This window comes from Antechinus flavipes, chromosome 5 (genome assembly GCF_016432865.1).
Source record: "Antechinus flavipes isolate AdamAnt ecotype Samford, QLD, Australia chromosome 5, AdamAnt_v2, whole genome shotgun sequence".
NCBI classification, from domain to species: Eukaryota; Metazoa; Chordata; class Mammalia; order Dasyuromorphia; family Dasyuridae; genus Antechinus; species Antechinus flavipes.
Window position 1 is genome coordinate 45,397,631 of NC_067402.1, and position 18,704 is coordinate 45,416,334.

The following is an 18,704-nucleotide window of genomic DNA, read 5'->3' on the forward strand; positions in this document are numbered from 1 at the left end:
AAATAAGGAAACTGAGGCTGGTGGAGGTAGTAAATGCTCATGGGTACTCAGCTAAATAGGAAAGCCAGGATTCCGTGGTTCTAACTTGGGCCTGTATATATTGGGAATATACAAATGGTTGTCCCATTTATATATTGGGTGAAAGACTTCCATTTCCAAGTTTAAGGCTTTATATAAATTGTCCACTGCATGGGAGAGAAGTGGAATGTGCTCTCCCACTGTGGGAAGAGAATTGGATTTGCAATCAGAGGTGCTTTTGCTCCTACGGAGATCCTGGGTAATTCACCTTATTCGTTTATAAAAATGAGAGAATTGGACGAAGTGCCAAGTAAACTCTCTTCCATCCCTAAATCCACAACCTCCGGGCGCTCCTTCAACAAGTAGAAAGACCTGGGGCTTTGGAGTTGGAGGCCGGCCCAGCCACTCTTTGATCTCAGACAAAATCCCTTGATCTCTCTGGACCTCAAAAGTCTTAGCCTGAGCAGTCCCTTAATAATCTGTGTGATTTTGCTGTGTCCAGCATAAGTACTAAGGACCATGGCACATGGAAAGTCCCTGCATCCTAAATGGAACCCAGATTTCTCTGCACCAGTTTAGGAGAGATGTACTCTATTGAAACTTCTCAGGAAAAGGCAGTCATCAGTGTAATTGTCTGCTCATGTGTAGCCATTTCTGGGACTTACAGCGTAATCAGTGATTGTCCATTATTCACTGCTGAAACAAGTCAACTGAAAACTTGTGACATTTTATTGGAAATCTTATGGTGGGGGAGCAGGGAGGAGAAGTGTGAAGACCTTGATGAAACAGCCAGATTATTCAGCAGAACCTGCACACTTCAGGAAGCAGTAGAAGCAGTTGGACCCTGTGGGAGTGGGATTCAGCTCCTAGGCTTGACTACTCCCCAGGTTCAGTTTGTCCTTCCTTGCCTCCCACACTTCCCTCTAGAATTATAATCACTCAAAGTGCAATTGCAACAGAGGATTTCTTTCCCCCACTAAAACAGAATTAACTCTGTACTAACCTGATGATTACTTTTATTTTTAAGTACATCAAAAGAGCCCTGATTTTCTCAGAGTGACCATACCTTCCAGCAACCCTGAAAAGAACCATCACTCTGGTCAAGGGACTGGGGCTCTGCCCCAGGAGCTAGGCAGCACTATCTGTCAGCAGATAGAAGCCACTGAGCTTAATCAACAAGCATTTATGGAGTACTAACTATATGCCAAGTACGGTGCTAAGAAGTCTGTGTTTTAATGAAGGAGCCAGCATGTTCAGGAATGAATAATTGTGCAGAGAAAGGATATTCACATAAATAGGTGAATAGATACAGGGACTGATAGATTTATAGAAAGAAAGAAAAACAGAATTAATAGATATGCAAAATAGATATAAAGACAGACAGGCAGACTAGAGAGGATAGATAGAAAGAATAGATAGATACATAAACTCCATAGACAAGATAGATAAACAGACAGTCACAGTAAATAGGAGATGGAACAGGATGATCTTTAGAGGGCAGATACAAGGTAACCTTAACTGGAAAGGCACTTGTGATAGGAGAAGGGACTAAGAAATGCCTTCTGCCAAAGATTGACATTGGAACTAAGTCTTGAAGGAAGAAGCAGAAGGAAAGAGGAAGAGAAAGGAAGACATTCCAGATTGGGGAGACAGACAGTCTGTGCAGAGGTATCTAGTTAATAAAAATGATTTGTTGAGTTGCATCTCCCCTTTCCCTAGTTAAATTTTCCCCTGGCCAATATCCAAGGTCTCCTTCACGACCCACATCCCTTGAATGGCTTGTCTCACATGCCAGAATGGCAGATCATAGCCTCCCCATATCTTGGCAGAGGGATTCACGAGTTTCTGTGGCCAAAATAATTCATTAATTAGCGAGTGCCTTTTAGGTTACAAACTTCTTCATGCTTAGCTATAGAGTATTATAGTATGATATTGTATGGGATAGGATAGTACTCTACACTGTACTAAACCTTAGTGTACTGTGGTATAGATTCTCATTTCCCAAAGCAGTGGTCTAAAAGTTGGCTTTCTATCTACTGCTGCACTACCCTGCTTCTCCTCCATATTAAATTATCATATATCACAATCTTATATATTTTATTTTATGTATTGAAAAACCTGACTAACAAAAAACATTAGGAACTGTTGATTGATTGTCACTCCATATACAATAGCAAATACATTTACACACGTAGGTACTGCATTTAAATTATTTGTTACAGATTTTATTGGAATTTTCCCCCCTTTTTTCTCTCCTCACAGAAGTGCTTGACATTCAACCCAGCAAAAAGAATCTCGGCTTGCAGTGCATTGTCTCATCCATATTTCCATGATGTAGAGAAACCTCATGAGAATGTGGACCCTCGGACATCCCCCAGCCAAAGCAGCAGTGAGGGCAACAGCGCTTGAGGTGATCAGTGCTCTCTGGAGCTGAACTGATAACTGAGGGGCCGCCCCCTGGGAAGGCAGTGCGGTCACTGATCACATCTGGGCTTCTGGAGGGTCTGCCTCTCTCTTCTGGATGACGATCTGTTTCTCCCGGGAAACTGGCCGAGTTTACTGTTTCCAAATCAATGCAAAAGCAATTTTGAGTTTCATGTTCGTGTGTATGTTCGTTCGTTTGTGTGTTCGTTCAAAATACCTGGAAAAACAAGACAAAAAAAACAAAAAACAAAAACAAAACAAAAACAAAACAAAAAAAAAAAAAAACTCCAGATGAAGAGAAGCTGCTGACCAATTTTGCTGCCGTTTCTTTTGTCCAACATCAAATGCTGCCAGAGTGAAGTAGGAATAATCCAGTCACTGCCGACTTAAGATGTAATCTCTCTATAGCTGCTGAAGCCTAATTTGGTACTCTTGAGTGAGTGAGAGTGTGTGTGTGTGTGTGTGTGTGTGTGTGTGTGTGTGTGTGTACGTGCGTGCGCTTGTGATCTCTTAAAGTGTTATTTTTTTAACTGCATAGAATAATTGAATTTTTAGAGGCTGAAGGGAATGGAATACAGATGCATCTATTTACTGAAGAGAAAATACCAGAATTAGGGCTTCTCCAGAAATGAGAAATTTGGGCCTATGTTGACAACATCTCCTTTCTATCCAAATGCAGTGAGTTTACAAGGAGTTATGAGTTTATTATTACTTAGGCAAAAGCAGATGCACACTGAAAAATCCATCCCTGCCTTTTCAGCCTCGCTATGAATATCTTTAAGGGAAGTATTTCGAAATACATATTATCCTTTGCCCTCCTTAGAAAGCTAATTTTATTCAATGCAAATCTGTTTTGATTGTACAACATAATTATTTTTCTCTTAAAACAGGGCCCAAAAATAATTTCCCTACCTGTTATTGACTTCAGGGAATTTCCCTCTTAAAAATTTAAAAAAAAAAAATTAAGTAAATGAAGATGGTAAAAAATAGAGCGCCTTTTTTTTTCATGATTTGCAACCTTTAAACATTTTTTAAAGGCCTCTATTTTTAAGCATTTCTAATTTTAGTTGAGAGAATCCTTCTTTTCTAGCTGGTTACAGGAATGCCCTAAGCGTTATCTCTACATGTTAACACTGTACTTTTCTATAATGCACTGCCTTACTTGCAAAATATGTATTGCATATTACCTCCTAGTGCCTAAGTCCATTACTGCCAGCTGGTTACTTATGTCCTTTTACACACTGTCTTCATGTGTCAGACAAACCTCTCATTTCTATGGAGTAAGATTGTAACTTCATTACCCAAACTCTTCAACCTTATTCAGGCCTTAGTGGTCTTCCCCTTCAAGGATCACTCATCATGGTCCTGTGCTTATGTATCTTAAGGAGATGAGTCAAGTATATATGCCCCTCTATGGAACCAGCAAAAATAAAATAAATGTACAAACTTGTAGAGAAGACGGCTTGAATCTATAACTTAGTATTTTTACTTTGGTAACTCAGTCTATTTCCAGTACAGCATTTATCTTTTTTAAAAGGGGCAAAAAATCCAAATGCCTTTTACTTATTTTTCAGGAGTAGCTTTCTCCTTTGCAAATGCAACCGTTGGGGTGGTTCCCTTCCTCCCCTAGCCCCCAATACCTAGCCCTTCTTTTCTTTTAGTTTGCTCTTGCTTTTTGGTTTGGAGTAGGGATCCTTTATGGAAGGCACTCAGCCCACTCCTGGTTCTTAGGTATGGAGATGAATGAAAATCTTCATATGTGGCTAGTTCTGCTTTTTCCTGCTTCTTCACAGTCTTCCACCTTGACCTTAGAGATAGCTGCTTTCGTGGTCATGTTCCCCCTCAATCCTCTGCTCACACACACTGTTTCCTAATGATTAATGTCTGATAGCAAGAACATAGTCTCTTTGGAGAAAAGATAGACTGTCTGTCACTTTTGCTATCGGACTTATGTTTTCAATAGATCTGCCAATTAAGATTATGTTCAGAGGCAGAATTATTAAGGAGTGGATGAATACCAGCCTGAGAGTATGTATATGTATACTTGTATGCTTTAGAAAACATTATGGTGTTCTTGAGAAATAAAAATATGTCGTTTCATGGGGTATGCAGATATATCAAACTAGATGGATTTGGGGAGTCACTTTTTAAAACAAAAAATGCACATACTGTTTTGCTTCAGTGATATAAAGGATGAGAGTTCTCCTTTGAAATAAAGTGGGGAGTCAGCTAAGAAGACTATTGCACATGTTTTTCATGATTTCAACATCAGTGAATGAGTTTTTAGCCATTGACATTAGTCCTTGAAATAAAATTATCCTGCAGGTGGTCTAGATAATACCAGATATGACCAGAAGTGGTGAGAATTTTATCTTTCTTTGGGGCACTAAATTTAAACAAAGAGGAGAGCCTTTTTTGACATACCATAAACTTGGTTTAAAGAACTTTATTCCTTGATGCTTCATCCCTCTAGTCATCACTTAGGCAAAAGTTTGAGAACTTTTTGAGAAAAACATGGGTGTGCTGCACTACTATATTCTAGAGCTTGTTTTTTGTTTTGTAATTGGCTTACGACTTTCTTTTTAGCATTTAATATTGACTTAGTTTTTGAGTTCTTGAGTTATTCCATCAGTTAGAGATATAACCCTTATCTCTTCTGTTAATTTATATATTGCATGAGCATGACTTATTTTGTCATTTTATGCTTTTGATGGCTAGTTCATGTTGTGGCTAGTTCTGCCGTATTTGTCCTCCTATATTTGTAATTTCCTGATTAAGGACCCACACCAGACCCAATTGCTTTCAAGGAAAGCTTTTTCCTCAATGCTCCAGAAAAGCCCACTGGATTTTAGTTACTCATCCAAGGAACTTTTCATGGATCTTTGCTAATGTTAAGAAGCCAAGAACATCTAGGAATTCAAAATACCCTTTAATTAAGCCTTATCTAAAAACCCATTAAAAAAAAAATAGAACTACATCATGGATTTGAAGCTAAGTGTGAAGAGGTGGTTTGCCTGGTAAAAGAATGTGCATGCTGTTTCCCATGTTAAAATGAAAGAAAACTATCTGGCATTTTATACTGGGCCACTATGGGCTTTTGTCAAAAGCTTCTATAGCAAAGTAAAATTGAAGAAAATACTGTACAAGGCAGAGTTTTAGAGTTAGTGCAGGACAAGTAGAGTGATGCAAAGCCTGTCTAGTCTTTTCTCATGAGATCTATGATATGGTAAAGAGATAAAAATTAACCCAAAGGAAACAGACTTTCAGGAAACTAAGATAAAATGGGTTGAATTCTCCCATTTTGTTTCTCCTCTGAAGTCAATAGGAACTTGGGAGTTCAAGGAGGAGGAATATTGTGAACAAATTCAGCCCTTTCTCCTGTCATAGTTTTCTCTTAAGTATACATCTTGGATTTCAGGCCTTCTGGCCCCAAGGAGGCTCTTACCAGAAGAGATCAAAATTGTCCAGCCTAAGAATAAAATCTTGGCATCTTGTAAACTTTAGGAGTACATACTCAACATCTCTTGTATAAAAAAGGTACAGTATTATAAAACTGGAGCAGTTCATCTTTTTATTTTGGGGGGGAGGGGGCTTTGTTTTTTTTTTTAATTGAGAAAATTTTTTTAGTTTGTGACAGAAATGTATCAAATGTAATCAATCCTTTTAGACATAACAGATATTTTTCTCCTTATTTATTTGGCATTATGGTCTTTGGTTACACTCTGTGGACCTTTCAGCCTAGTAAATGTTACATATGGGACCTAGAAATGCCAGTATTAGAAGTCCACAATACAAAATCATGTAAAACTTCCTAACAACACAGTACACATTAAAATTCAGATTACCAAAGAATGCATTATTCCCTTCCCCTTCTTGGAAGATTCAAGTATTTTCATAACAAACATACCAGACCACATATCTTCTATTTCTCTCAGAAGTGTAGCTTTTCTAAGTCATGTCAAGTATATCAAAACCATAAAGCTATTAAATTGTTTGATGTGCCAAACACGGCTTAGAGGGACCACCATTCTTAGCTATTTGGACTCATTCTTTTTCACCAAAAGTATTAATCTTGGAAATGTCATTATAGAATCTTAGGTATAAAGGATTTTTAGAAGAGTGAAATCTTTAGATTGTGGAGAGATGAATATCATTTGTTTAAACACTTTTGTAAAATTGTTAGTTATAAAAACAATGAAGACAGAGGAAGTTCAGAAGAAACAAGGAAAGTGTCCAAAGAAGGCTGGCTTGGAGACCATATCGGTATCAAAGAATTCATGTTATTAACAAATATTTTGTAAGAATAAGTTAAAATTCCAAGGAAAACCCTAAATTTAGTAGAATCTAAAGAATATTTCATGGAGAAACTGATCCTAAATTCTAAAGTATTTTTTTTATCATAGTTATTTTCATTTCCCCAGTTGAGTAAAATGAATTGGCCTGTAATTCCATGGCTCCCCCCTCCATACATAAAAAAAGTTCAAGCTAAGCTTGTGGCTCATAATTTAAAATGTTAATTATAGGGTGGAACAAGGGGCCTATGTGGCAAAAAAAAAAGTTTTATTCACATACAAATATCAGAAACCTTTCCATTTCTCAACATTTACAACAGAAACTATTCACCAGAGAATTGAAGCCATTGTATTAATAAAGTTAGCCAGTGTCTGTCTACATGAGTAACTCATCCCCAAATAGCACATAACACATTTTGAATTTGGAAAGCCTTTGGTAGCTTCTGAAAAGGCAACATTTTCAATGGACTAGCAGAGTAATTGCGTTTCTTCATAAAAGAGCAAAAAGTACCATCAGATTTTTAAATGACATTATTTCCTCTCAGTCTACTTTGAATTCTTAAAGTTATTATTCATCTTTTCAAAGGGGTTATCATTTTATTCCCTTTCATTGAATTTCAGGGAGAAAAAAAATTAATGGAATTGCATTAACACAGTAATATTTCCTTCTTGGGTCTTCTGTTCTTCAGAACTGTGAACCTCGATGGCATATATTTAGAATTTTGTGCGTGTATGTTATTTTGATTAGTCCATGATTTCCTTATTGTAGATACAATCCAGTCTGCACCTTCTAGTCCTCTTGATTTTCATCCATTTTTCCCTTAAATTTAGCCAACATGTCTTCTATGTTGTTACAAATCATCACTGGTAACCTGCAGCAGCTTAATTATGGACACCATTAATTAATGATAATTAAGTTGTTATCTTAATTCTTTGGTGATCACAGTATTCTCTGATTAACTATAGAGGTTTTGAAGAGAACTTGGGGGTATTAAAGGAGAAAATTCTTGTTTTGTTTCCTATAGACTGACACCAAGATAGGAGATTATTCATTTTGTGCTAACGTATTCTCCAACATGTCACTTTAGGAAAAAAATTCTGGCAAACTTTAACACTATCCCATGCTCTGATCCTGATTTCGTTTCATTTTTATTTGTTACTTGTTTTTCAAGATCGCTATGCAAGTATTATTCACTAATAAAAGAAGCAACTTCTTAAGCTAATTTTGATAATAATGTAGCACTTTTACCATTCATCTTGATTAGAGAGAGTTATACATCTCAAATTCAATATTTTCATATTCCTTGCTGTTTAAGGTAGCTGCATTTGTACATGAAGGCACATCACCCTGAAGAAATATAAGTGAATAGATCATTCAACAAAGTAACACATAAAATAATTTTCTATGGCATTGCACTCCCATATGACAAATCCCTCAAACATAATGGACAATAAGCAATTTTTACATTGTAGTGTTCCAATTGGAATATATAGAATTAGGAAGAAATATGAAATAGTTCATTTTCTAATCTATGATCCATGAACATTACACTTAGGAATTTGTCTCTGACAGATATTGGTTTTGTAACTATATTTATTTTCTCTCTGCTCCCAAGAAACTAGCCAAGGTTTTTTAAATTGTGGAACTGCTATTAATATGTTTTGGGAGAAGAAAATTCTTCTTAGGAGCAAGCACATGGATAAAATCACAGATTCTAAATTGGAGTGGATCTGTGATTCGTAGATATGTGCTATATAGGTAGGTAGATAGACGCAAATATGGTATATAACATATATTATGTATGGTAGTTGTGTGTCTTGATTCCTTTTTTCCCAAAATGACACTTGAGATAACGTTACAAATAGATTTTTGAGAAGAGATATGTTTTTTAATTTGACTTTAGAACAAAGAAATTACTCAGGAGTGACACAAAAACTCATTGTGATAGATATCCTCCAAAGTTAGTACGTTTTTCCCAGCAAGATCACCGTAAGCAGAAAAGCAATTGTATTGCCTTCCAGGATTTCCAGCCATTGCTTATGTTCACAGTTCTGAACAGGACCCAATCAAAAGGCTTTTTTTTGTTTAATTTCCTTCACAGGAATAAAAAGATAATGCCTTTTTAATATTCCTTGCACATATACTTTCTTTCAAGTGTTTATGATATTATATGGATGACAGACTTGTTTCAAAATCCACCTTACTGTACTGAATTTCCAGTTCCAAATCCAAAATAAAAGACCAAGGGAAGAGCCTTAAATTGTTCTAAGGAGGATAGAAAGAGGTCTAAGTCAGTTGTGAGAATCCAAACATGGCTTCCACCATTCCGGAGCTTATAGCTTATTAAGATGTATTTATTGGCCATCTCAGTGGAGACGTCATTGCCAGAATCTGACTGGAAATGAGACTGACCTCCCTCCTGTTCATCTATTTGAAACAAAGTCCAGCCTCAGCAAGATATCATGGACTTTGTTTCTGCCTAGAAAACAACTATTGAATAGTGGTTAGGAAAGAAAAGCTATTGGACAGTGTTTAAGAAAGAAAATCCTCCTTAAAGTCCAAAGAATATCTCCACAAAACTTATACAAAGAATATTATGAAGAGGTACAGTTACTGCAATTTTGCCCAGGATTTGTTAGTCTGGGAACAGCATGTTTACAGACTAAGCTTCCCACTCTCTACTCCCCCAAGAGAAAATAACTATAAGAAAGCTAGATTCTTTTTCAGCATTCTGTATTTAAATGACTCTTACTTAACTGTAAAAAAAAAAAAAAATGGACCCAGGAAAGTTATTCATAAATTATCCTTGTTTCTCCTTGCCCCTTAACTAGCCATGACATAACAAGTGAATTTTACTTTAGTTCTCTATCTCAGTCCAGCAATTAAATATCTGTAAATGAATACTTAACTACCCTAGCATATTCCTCTGTACCAGAACTTTGTGGTGAATTACCAGGGAAGGAGTCACATTGTTGGATAAATGGATTTTCCTAAAAGAGCCCACCATCATTTCATTTCTAAACTGTTGTTTTTCTATAGCATCAATCTATGTATGTTCTGAATATCTTCTTTATGCCCTTATTTGAAAGCCCTAATCCTTTAGAAATATTTACTGTGTTACCAGAATCATCAATATTTCAGTGATCCCAAAGCACTTTGAATTTGACTTGGCATTTCAAAATAGTAATCATAATGTGGCAATGATCACATTGCTCTTACTCCTGAATCCATCCCAGATCTTACTTCTACTCTTGAACCTGTGTTTATCATGATGGATACCTATATAAATATATATAGTCTTTTAGTTTGTATTCGTGAGTTTTGCTGTGATGAATAACAAGTGTCCTAGTGAATCCATAGAACTTAAATACCAACTGCCCACTTGTGGGGAATATTTTCTAAAAGCCGTTCAGCATTCAGAAAGGTAGTTCTACCATCAGTCTTCATTGCTATTTATTTCTGGATTATATCATGTGACAATACAGCTAGAGACAGAAAATCTTAAAGCTTCCTGTTTTATACTTCATGTGTGTTTAATGTTAATTACTATTATCCAAGAGCTACCTAATCTAGCTGGAAAAACTTAGAACTAAGTGCTTGAATAAGCTGCCTGCCTTTGCATTAAATAAGTTAAATGGGCTTGGTTGCTATTTTACACCTGAGTTTCCTTTATCAGATAGGCAAAGGAATTAACAGAAAAACACTTAAAATGTTTTTTGCTGTCAACTTTACATATAGCATAATGTTAACAAAAAAAGTAAAAAAAAAAAAAAAAACTCATTAGAAAACCATCCCAGTAATTTGGGAGCTGCCCTAGATTGCCATCTGAGAAAAACCCAATCAGGGCAGATGCTTAAATTGGTGCCTTAGTTTGCCTGGATTTGTGGGGAAAGCCTTCAGAATCATAAAGTGCCCTTGTATGTGTTAATGGAAACAGATAATACTGTTGACAGAAAGAGCCCTGAGTCAGGCTACTACAGAGTTTCTCTATGTGATGGATGTTGTATCTTTGGGTTTCTTGAATGTTTCAGACAACAAAAGGTCTAAGTTTCAAGGTCTCAGAGAACTTGGATTTGTACAGAGGTAGTTTTCTTTGGTTATTAGGAAGAAAGGGATTGCAAGTGGAATGATGTTAAATCAGAATTTGGCAACTAGTAATATTCAACATTTCAGTAACTTGAGAGAGTTCTAACATTTCATTTTTGATCTAAAGGTTTGAAAAGCATGCTTTTTTTTAGTGTAGAGATACAGTATGTAATAAGAGAAGCACAATATTGGTACTCATGAGAGTACCAGCACTAGAGATTTTTATAGGATATTTGTTCTGAGATGTGTAGAAATACATTTATACTGTAAAATATATTTGGGGTTTGGGTTGTTTTGTTTTTACAATTCCACAAAGCATAATCAAAACTATTTTTTTCAGGGTTACAATACGTAGGTCACACACAGTAAGCTTATTTTTTTCAGTGTATTCTGATCATAGATAATATTGTAAATGTTGAAAAAAATTCTGGGATTATACACTTGAATTATTGGTTTCTGTGTTTGAAATTGAGGTTATTCTGGTGATGTCTAGGGCAGGGGTCCTGTGTGCCAGAAGAGACTTCTCTAATCCCCTGCCTGACCCGCTGCTTGGCCGATGCCTACCATACTGCCAATCTGGCAATCTTGTATCTCTTTCTCCATCTGTTCCTGCCACTAATCCAGGCATCTGTCATGCCTCTTTCCTTCACTTTCCACCATTGTCTTGGGCTGCCCACTGAGTTGGCTCTTCCTTATTTACTTCGGCTCCTGCTCAGGTAGCAAGGGCCCAGTTAAGAGGTGCTTTTGATGCCATTCTTTTTTGTGGACATGCCTGTGTATCCCCTGCTCCCATCCTCAGAACCCCCTCTGATCTTGCACTGCAACCAGAGGAGATATCCAAGCTTGGTCCAGATTATCTGAATCTAAGGTTGATAACATACTCTAATGACTTTCCCACATCCTGCACCTGAAATCAAATTATTTCATTGAAATGTCCAGTTTGACTACAAGATAAAGAATTCCTTAAGGGTGGGTGCAAACCATACATTCCAGGCTGCTTTTTCTACCAATTCACCTTTCACCATATTTCTTCATACTTGAAATTCATTCTGCTATTTTAATATCAGGGTACAAACATGTTAAAGGTGCGTGTATTACTGTTCCTTCAAAAGGTGCATATTTTTTTTTCATTCAGTGTGCTTAATAATTGCTTTTAAATGGCTCTATTTTTGGTGCTTTTGGTTTAGCTGTTTTAGAAAAAGGTGCATGAAATCGCCTTGCCTGGAACATAACTTTACTCTAGATTTAGCTATTTTGTCATTTTCTTATGCTGACTTATCCCTTCTCTGGTCTTGGATACAGAGATGTGGAAAGGGAGCCTTAGCAGGAAACTCTTATGTGTCAGGACCACCTGGGTGCCTTCCTTTACTCAGCCTATTGCAGGAGGTAATTCTCTTCCATACTGGGTATAAGTGCAGCTTTGCTTTGGGGGAACCATTCCCTTTGTGCATAACTGAGCTGTGTAACCCTTCAAGATTGTGTGGCCCAGGCCACAGATAAAAAGGGGTGGAGTAGGGAGGAGTTACTACCATAGCACAGCTGAGACATTCCCTTTTCTGGGATCTTTACCTTGGACAGCTCCTAGGAGGGGAAGTACTTCTCTTTTTGAAAAGAACATTCCTTGCTTTCAGCTGCCCAAGTGGAAAGCTCTGACATTTTTCTCCCTCTAGGCATTTGGAGATATAGGTCAGCTTATCTATAGTCTTCCTGGCCTGGAAGGAACGAGAAGAGCTGGCATTTATTATTCAATGGAATATAATACCCAAAAATTACAAAAAGCAAACTGCAGTATATAAAACTCAGAACACCCTCATATAATCAAAATCAACCTAAGTTTCGGTTCCTTTACCCTGGTTTGAATAAAGGTCCATGATCTAATATACCCTTTCTAGCATGCGCCTTACTATAAGGGATTTGTTGTTTCATTTCTCTAAAAACAGTTTATGGAGAGGGGAGAGAATGGATTATAGGAGCAGCCACATGTTATCGATCACAGATGTTGAAAGGGCAGAAAAAATTACAAAGGGTCATGGATATGGGATTAGATAAAACTTATTTTATCTGAAAAGTAAGTAGTCCTTTAGAACTGGATGTCTTACTGCTGGCAGTGCTAGAAAGCCAAGTTATGTATTTATTGTCAAATGATGAGGTTCATTGTTTTAAAAAAAATCAATATTGGAATGTCATTGTCAGATTAATGTTTTCAGTTATGTACAAGGTAATTTGAAATAAAAAAGAGAAGTAGTTTGTATATTTATCATCCCATACATACAGTTTCTTTCAATAAAAGTACTGATAGCAAATAAAAAATAACAAAAACAGCAATATTTTTAAACTGTTTTCTCAAAGATTTGCTGTCTTAACTATATTTTTCTTTTATCTTGATGTAAGATGAATACAGTCACAGTAAGTACTGAATAAATACAAATTTTGGCAAAATGTGTTTCAAACTTTTTTTTGAACGAATTCTGTTCTTACAGCAAAAATAAGGAATAAAGTAAATAGTAGATCTTTACTTCTGAATTAGTTGATAAATATTTACCTATTTCTTTTATCAATCTAAGTTTAAAATGGAGACTAAGTGGTAGGTTTGGGATTAATTGTCAAGAGATGGGAAAGGAAGGGTGAGGAAGTAGTCTGGGAAGACAAGATCCTACAGAAGCTTTGTGGTACCTGAAATTGTTTACTGGGGCAAGCTGAAGGAGAAAAGTTCTTGCTGCACTATACTGCTTCCCTTGCAAATTGAGCATCTTCAGAATGTTGGGAAAAAAAATAAAAAAGACAACTAAGGTTAAAGGATCAGCTTAGTGTCAAATAGTTACCAAATGTCAACACCAGGATCCTCCACCAGCTCTTCCCAAAACCAGGTCCAGTCTATCATACCATTTTGCTTCTCATATTTTTTCTATTTTTATACTTCTGATATCTAAATAGACAAGGCCCTCGCCTGTTTTCTATCAAGGATCATAGTTACAATTTCTTCAAGTATAAATACCATTTTAGACTAAATATCTTTCAAATTTAGTATTATACAAGAGAGCTAATACTACTTACAAAGGCACTGAAAGTAGACAATTGAGACTGAAGAACTTTGGTAACTAAAAAATAGTAAGAGTATTAAGAAATCAAGCAGGAGTAAGTCTCCATAGATCTGTAGGAAGATTGTCTGCTTAAGAAACATGGAGGCAATAAGGTTTTTTTTCCTTTTTCTTTTATTAAAATTCTTTATTTACAAAACATATGCATGGGTAATTTTTTCAACATTGACTCTTGCAAAACCTTTTGTTCCAAAATTTCACCCCCTTACCCCCACCCTCTCCTCTAACTGGCAGGTAGTCTAATACATGTTAAATATGTTAAAAATACATGTTAAATCCAATATATGTATACATATTTATATAGTTAGCTTGCTGCACAAGAAAAGTCAGATCAAGGAGGAAGAAAAATAAAAAGTGAGAAAGAAAATAAAATGCAAATAAATAACAGAGAGTGAGAATGCTGTTGTGGTCCATACTGTTCCTACAATTCTCTCTGGGTGTAGATGGCTCTCTTCATCACTGAGAAAGTGTAACTGGTTCATCTCATTGTTGAAGACAGCCACAGTGGAAGCAATATGTTGATAAAGGAAGTAAAGAAATACCCCTGCAAGTTCATTTTACAAGTCTTTATTTAATTCTGACTTAATTTTTTTTAAGTCCAGTTTGTCATGTGGGACTAGAAATAAGTATCAGGTAAGCACTCCAATTTAGAGTTAATTATGGTAAATAATAAAGGGAAAATGATCCCTATGGCCTCTTAGAAAGAAAAAGGGGATATAGGAAAGTAGGTGAAGTGGCAAAGGAAGGTAATGAAATAGAGTGAAAAGAAAAGGGGAAATCTTGATTCAGCTATGGGAGGGGACCCACTGAAGAATGTTCCTATGAAGAAAGAAAAAAATTTTCAATGAGGAGAGGTGGGGTTCTTAACTGAATATAGTTGTGGAGACCACTGTGCCTCTAAGAGCTTATTGTGCCACCATGGACAGCAATATGTCTCAGGTAAAAGGAAATAGGAGGTCCTAGGGACAACTCACAACTGAAAGGCTGGGTGAAAGAGGACCTGGAGGGAGATTCCATAACAAGTGAGGATGAAAAAATGATCATGAAAGGAAGAGGATTGAAATGAATTACATAGCTGAGGACATGAAAAAATTTCCACCATTGGTCAATACTTGTATTTTTTCGGTCTCCTGCAGGAAGCAATACAACAGTCTACTCAGTTTGGGACAAATCTAATAGAAATATAAGCAAAAGGAAAAATACAGAATTGAACAAATTATGGGAGAAACTAAAGTGAAAAGATTTGTGGTTGTCTTTTTGGCATTGTATGGAATTTTTATGGAAACTTAAGTCCAGAAACATTCTAAATAAATGTAAAAATGCATAGATAGTCTTTTGCACACCATAATGCAATAAAAAAGTCATTAATTGGGGGAGGAGAGAAAAGATAGAAAAAAGGAAATTTAACAATGAAATTCTAAATAATGAGTCAGAATAAAGTATAGAAGCAAATAATATATAAATGAAAGTGATGATGAAACAATATCAGAATTTTTGATTATAAATAAAGAAATCTAAGGAATTATATCCCAAAAAAATGCATTAACAAAATAGAAAAAGAAGGTACATTTTTAAAATCTGAAAGCCATTAAATAAAATAAGCAAAGAAGAGGAGATGTTGAAAGAGAGGAGGAATAAAATGGAAATCAAAAGACTATAGAAATGACGAACTAAAACTTGTTCTTTGGAAAGATCAAATTGATGAACCTTCGACTTGATTAAAATGAGAATGGATAATCAAAATCCATAGAGCTTAAAAAGAGATCAAAACAAAATCAGAAGAAATAAAAAGAATTATCAAAACTTAACTATACAATTATATGCTAACAAAACTCAGAACACAAAAGAAATACAGAAATAACTTCAAAACTATGCACAAACTCAGAAGACCAAAGAGATATTAAATAATCCGATTTTAGGAAAGGAAATAAAAATAGTTGTAAATAAACTACCAAAGGTGGAAGGAGTAAATTTGACTCTATTATATTCACAGAAGAATTCTTAGACTAAGAAACAATACCAATATCACACAAATTATTTCAAAAAATAAGAAAACACTTTATCAGATTACTTATATGAGACAATTATAATACTAATACTAATAGTGTCATGGCTTATATAGAAAATCCTAAAGAATGAGCAAAGATACTGCTTGAAACAAGATTTACCAAAATTGCAGGCTTCAAAAATCTCATGAAAACCTACATTACTTCTATATTATAAAAATAACAAAATCCAAGGGAGAGAAATACTATTATGAATAGCTTCAAAATGAGCATTTTGGTATCAATCTACCTAAGTATACAAAAATTTTGTATAAATTCAGTTACAAAATGAGATCTATAAAACACTTTCCACAGTGCCTGAAACATAATAGGTGCTTAATAAATTTTGGTTGCCTGATTATGAAGAACTTATATTCATTTAAGAACAATTAAATTGGGGAGATGGAAGATCATTTTTTAAACGGAGAAAGATGATGTAGTTAAATATTTGTGAAACAACAGCTGTCCTTTCACATAGAGAGGACATTGTATGGCTTGAAGGGAGGCAGAATAGACACTTCTAACCTCCACTCCCTCCAGCTTTTTCCTATTAGGAAGAGAAACAGTCTAGAAGCGTGGCCACTAATTTCCTCAAAGAAAAGGAGTACCAAGCTAGAATTATATCTCTCCACTCTCTTAAATGTTATTATTCCAGGGAATGAAGATTTTAGGTTCAAACTAAACTTCTGATCATTGCTTTTTTAATGGGGAGAACAGGATCTCCAAGGCTTGAGTTTCTTACCACCAAATATTAGTTCCATTATGAACAACCATAAAAATTAACAAAGAAACACATTTATCCAAGTTGATGGCAAAATTAGACAAAGGGGAAAAAATAGGTATAGGAAAAATATATACCAGACAATACAATGGAAATGAAATAACTCAGTCCTAGATCTCACCCAATGGGAAGTTTCCCAAGATGGGAATAGGGACATGATGGAGACTCTCAGTTTCTCTCATCTCTGCTGCTTTCTAGAGCTTTATTTTTCCAATAGTAATCTAAAGTGGGATTTGCATCAACCACATTCTCTCTCAAAACTGGAAGCCAGAACCATCCCCAAAAAGTGAGAAGAGACTTTCAGAGACTTAAAAGACTAAAGCTCTCCTCTCTTCAGCTCTTGCCCATTCCACCTACCACTCCTGCAGGCTCAGGGCATCTATCTCCAACTATAATCCAACTATAAACTGGAATCAGCTTATATCAACTCACAAAAGCCAGTTGTTAAAATTTTCAGAAATCCAAAAATGCTACAAATTGAGGTTTTATTTGTTTTGCTGATTTTTGTCTAGACTAAAGTGATGGAGGAAAGTGTTAATAAATGCAGATTAAACTAAAAAAATGTGCACATTACACCTTTTTGGGAGATCCTGTTGTTAAATATTTAATAACATAATATTTTACATATGTATGTATATATATATATATGCATCTGTATATACATATACACACATGTACATTCTAATTCTAATAGAAGAAATAACAAACATATAGGCAAGTGTGTGCTGAAATCAGCTTCTACCAATTCACAAGAGCCAATTGTTAAATTTTCAGTGTGAGTATCTACATGACCTCAGAAATCCGAAAATGCTCCAAATTGGAGTTTGAGTTGTTTTGCTGATTTTTGCCTAGATTTAAGAAAGTGATACCCATCCTCAAGACAGCTATTTCCTGTCTTTTTACAATCTAGAGAAAGCAGGCTAGCTTTCTAATTAACTAGCCAGCAAAAGAGTGTAGTGGACACAATTTGGCCAGCAGGTGGCATTATTTTTAACCAGCTAAATGGCTTCTCTTGTGGTACAGAGTGCCCAGGCATTGGCTTTCCCAAGGCCACAGTATTCCTACTGCCCATGGGGGGCATACAGTCCAGAAGCTCTTACATGTGCCAAGCTTAGTGCTTAGCAATATAAATACACATATACATATGTGTCACCATTCTCTTGCCACTTCTCACCTAGACTATTGAAAAATAAGGCAGAGAGACAAATTAAAAGAGGTGAAAAAACCTCTTTTAATTTGTCTCTCTGCCTTATTTTTTCCTCTTTCCAATCCATCCTCCACACAGCTGCCAGTTGAGACTCTTAAAACATCGGTCAGACTCTGAGGAGTATTCTTATAGATCTACATATGTGTATATTGTCTCCTCCATTAGAATAGAAGTCCCATGAAGGCAGGGACTTTTTCAATTCTGTCTCTGAATCTGTAGTGTCCATCACAGTGCCAGGAGAGTGCTCAGTAAATGTTTATGGACTGATTGATTGAGAAATAAATGTCCCTAATTAAGGAAAAATAAAAGTGTGTATTAGATTAGCACAGGGAAAGACTCAAGGGTCCAGGAGTAATTAGGTTGGCAACCATAGATTTCAGAGAAAAGACCAGGACATTAGACATATGAATATAGATAGTTATATTTCAACATAATTGGTTTTCTTTGTAATTCTATATATTCTGCTCATGCATTTAAAAAAATTTTTTTCTGAAAGGTTTTACCAGAAGGTGTCCATGCCTTGCCAGGAAAGTCAAGAATCTCTAAGACAATGCAATCCCATGAGTCCATCTGAAACTTAAAGCTTTGACATGACTTGTGCAAAATCATGTGAAAGTTGGGTTCATCTCTAAAGTCTCTTCCAACCCTAAGCTTATATAACCCACAATCCAGTCTAGAGTGACATCGTGCAAGTTACTGCCACTTCTAAAATGAAAGAACTGCTTTGAGGTCTCTTCCATTTCCAAAGCCTA

General features: G+C 35.8%; 1 protein-coding gene across 1 annotated transcript in view; it reads left to right on the forward strand.

Moving 5' to 3' along the window:
* The window catches only part of CDK6 (cyclin dependent kinase 6), a 258,667-nt gene extending 245,407 nt beyond the window's left edge, over positions 1-13,260 (forward strand). The window contains exon 7 of the mRNA XM_051961217.1: positions 2,281-13,260. Coding sequence (XP_051817177.1) covers positions 2,281-2,427 — 147 coding nt within the window. The 3' untranslated portion in view covers positions 2,428-13,260. The remainder of the gene's footprint in view (positions 1-2,280) is intronic.
* The last annotated feature ends 5,444 nt before the right edge of the window (positions 13,261-18,704 follow it).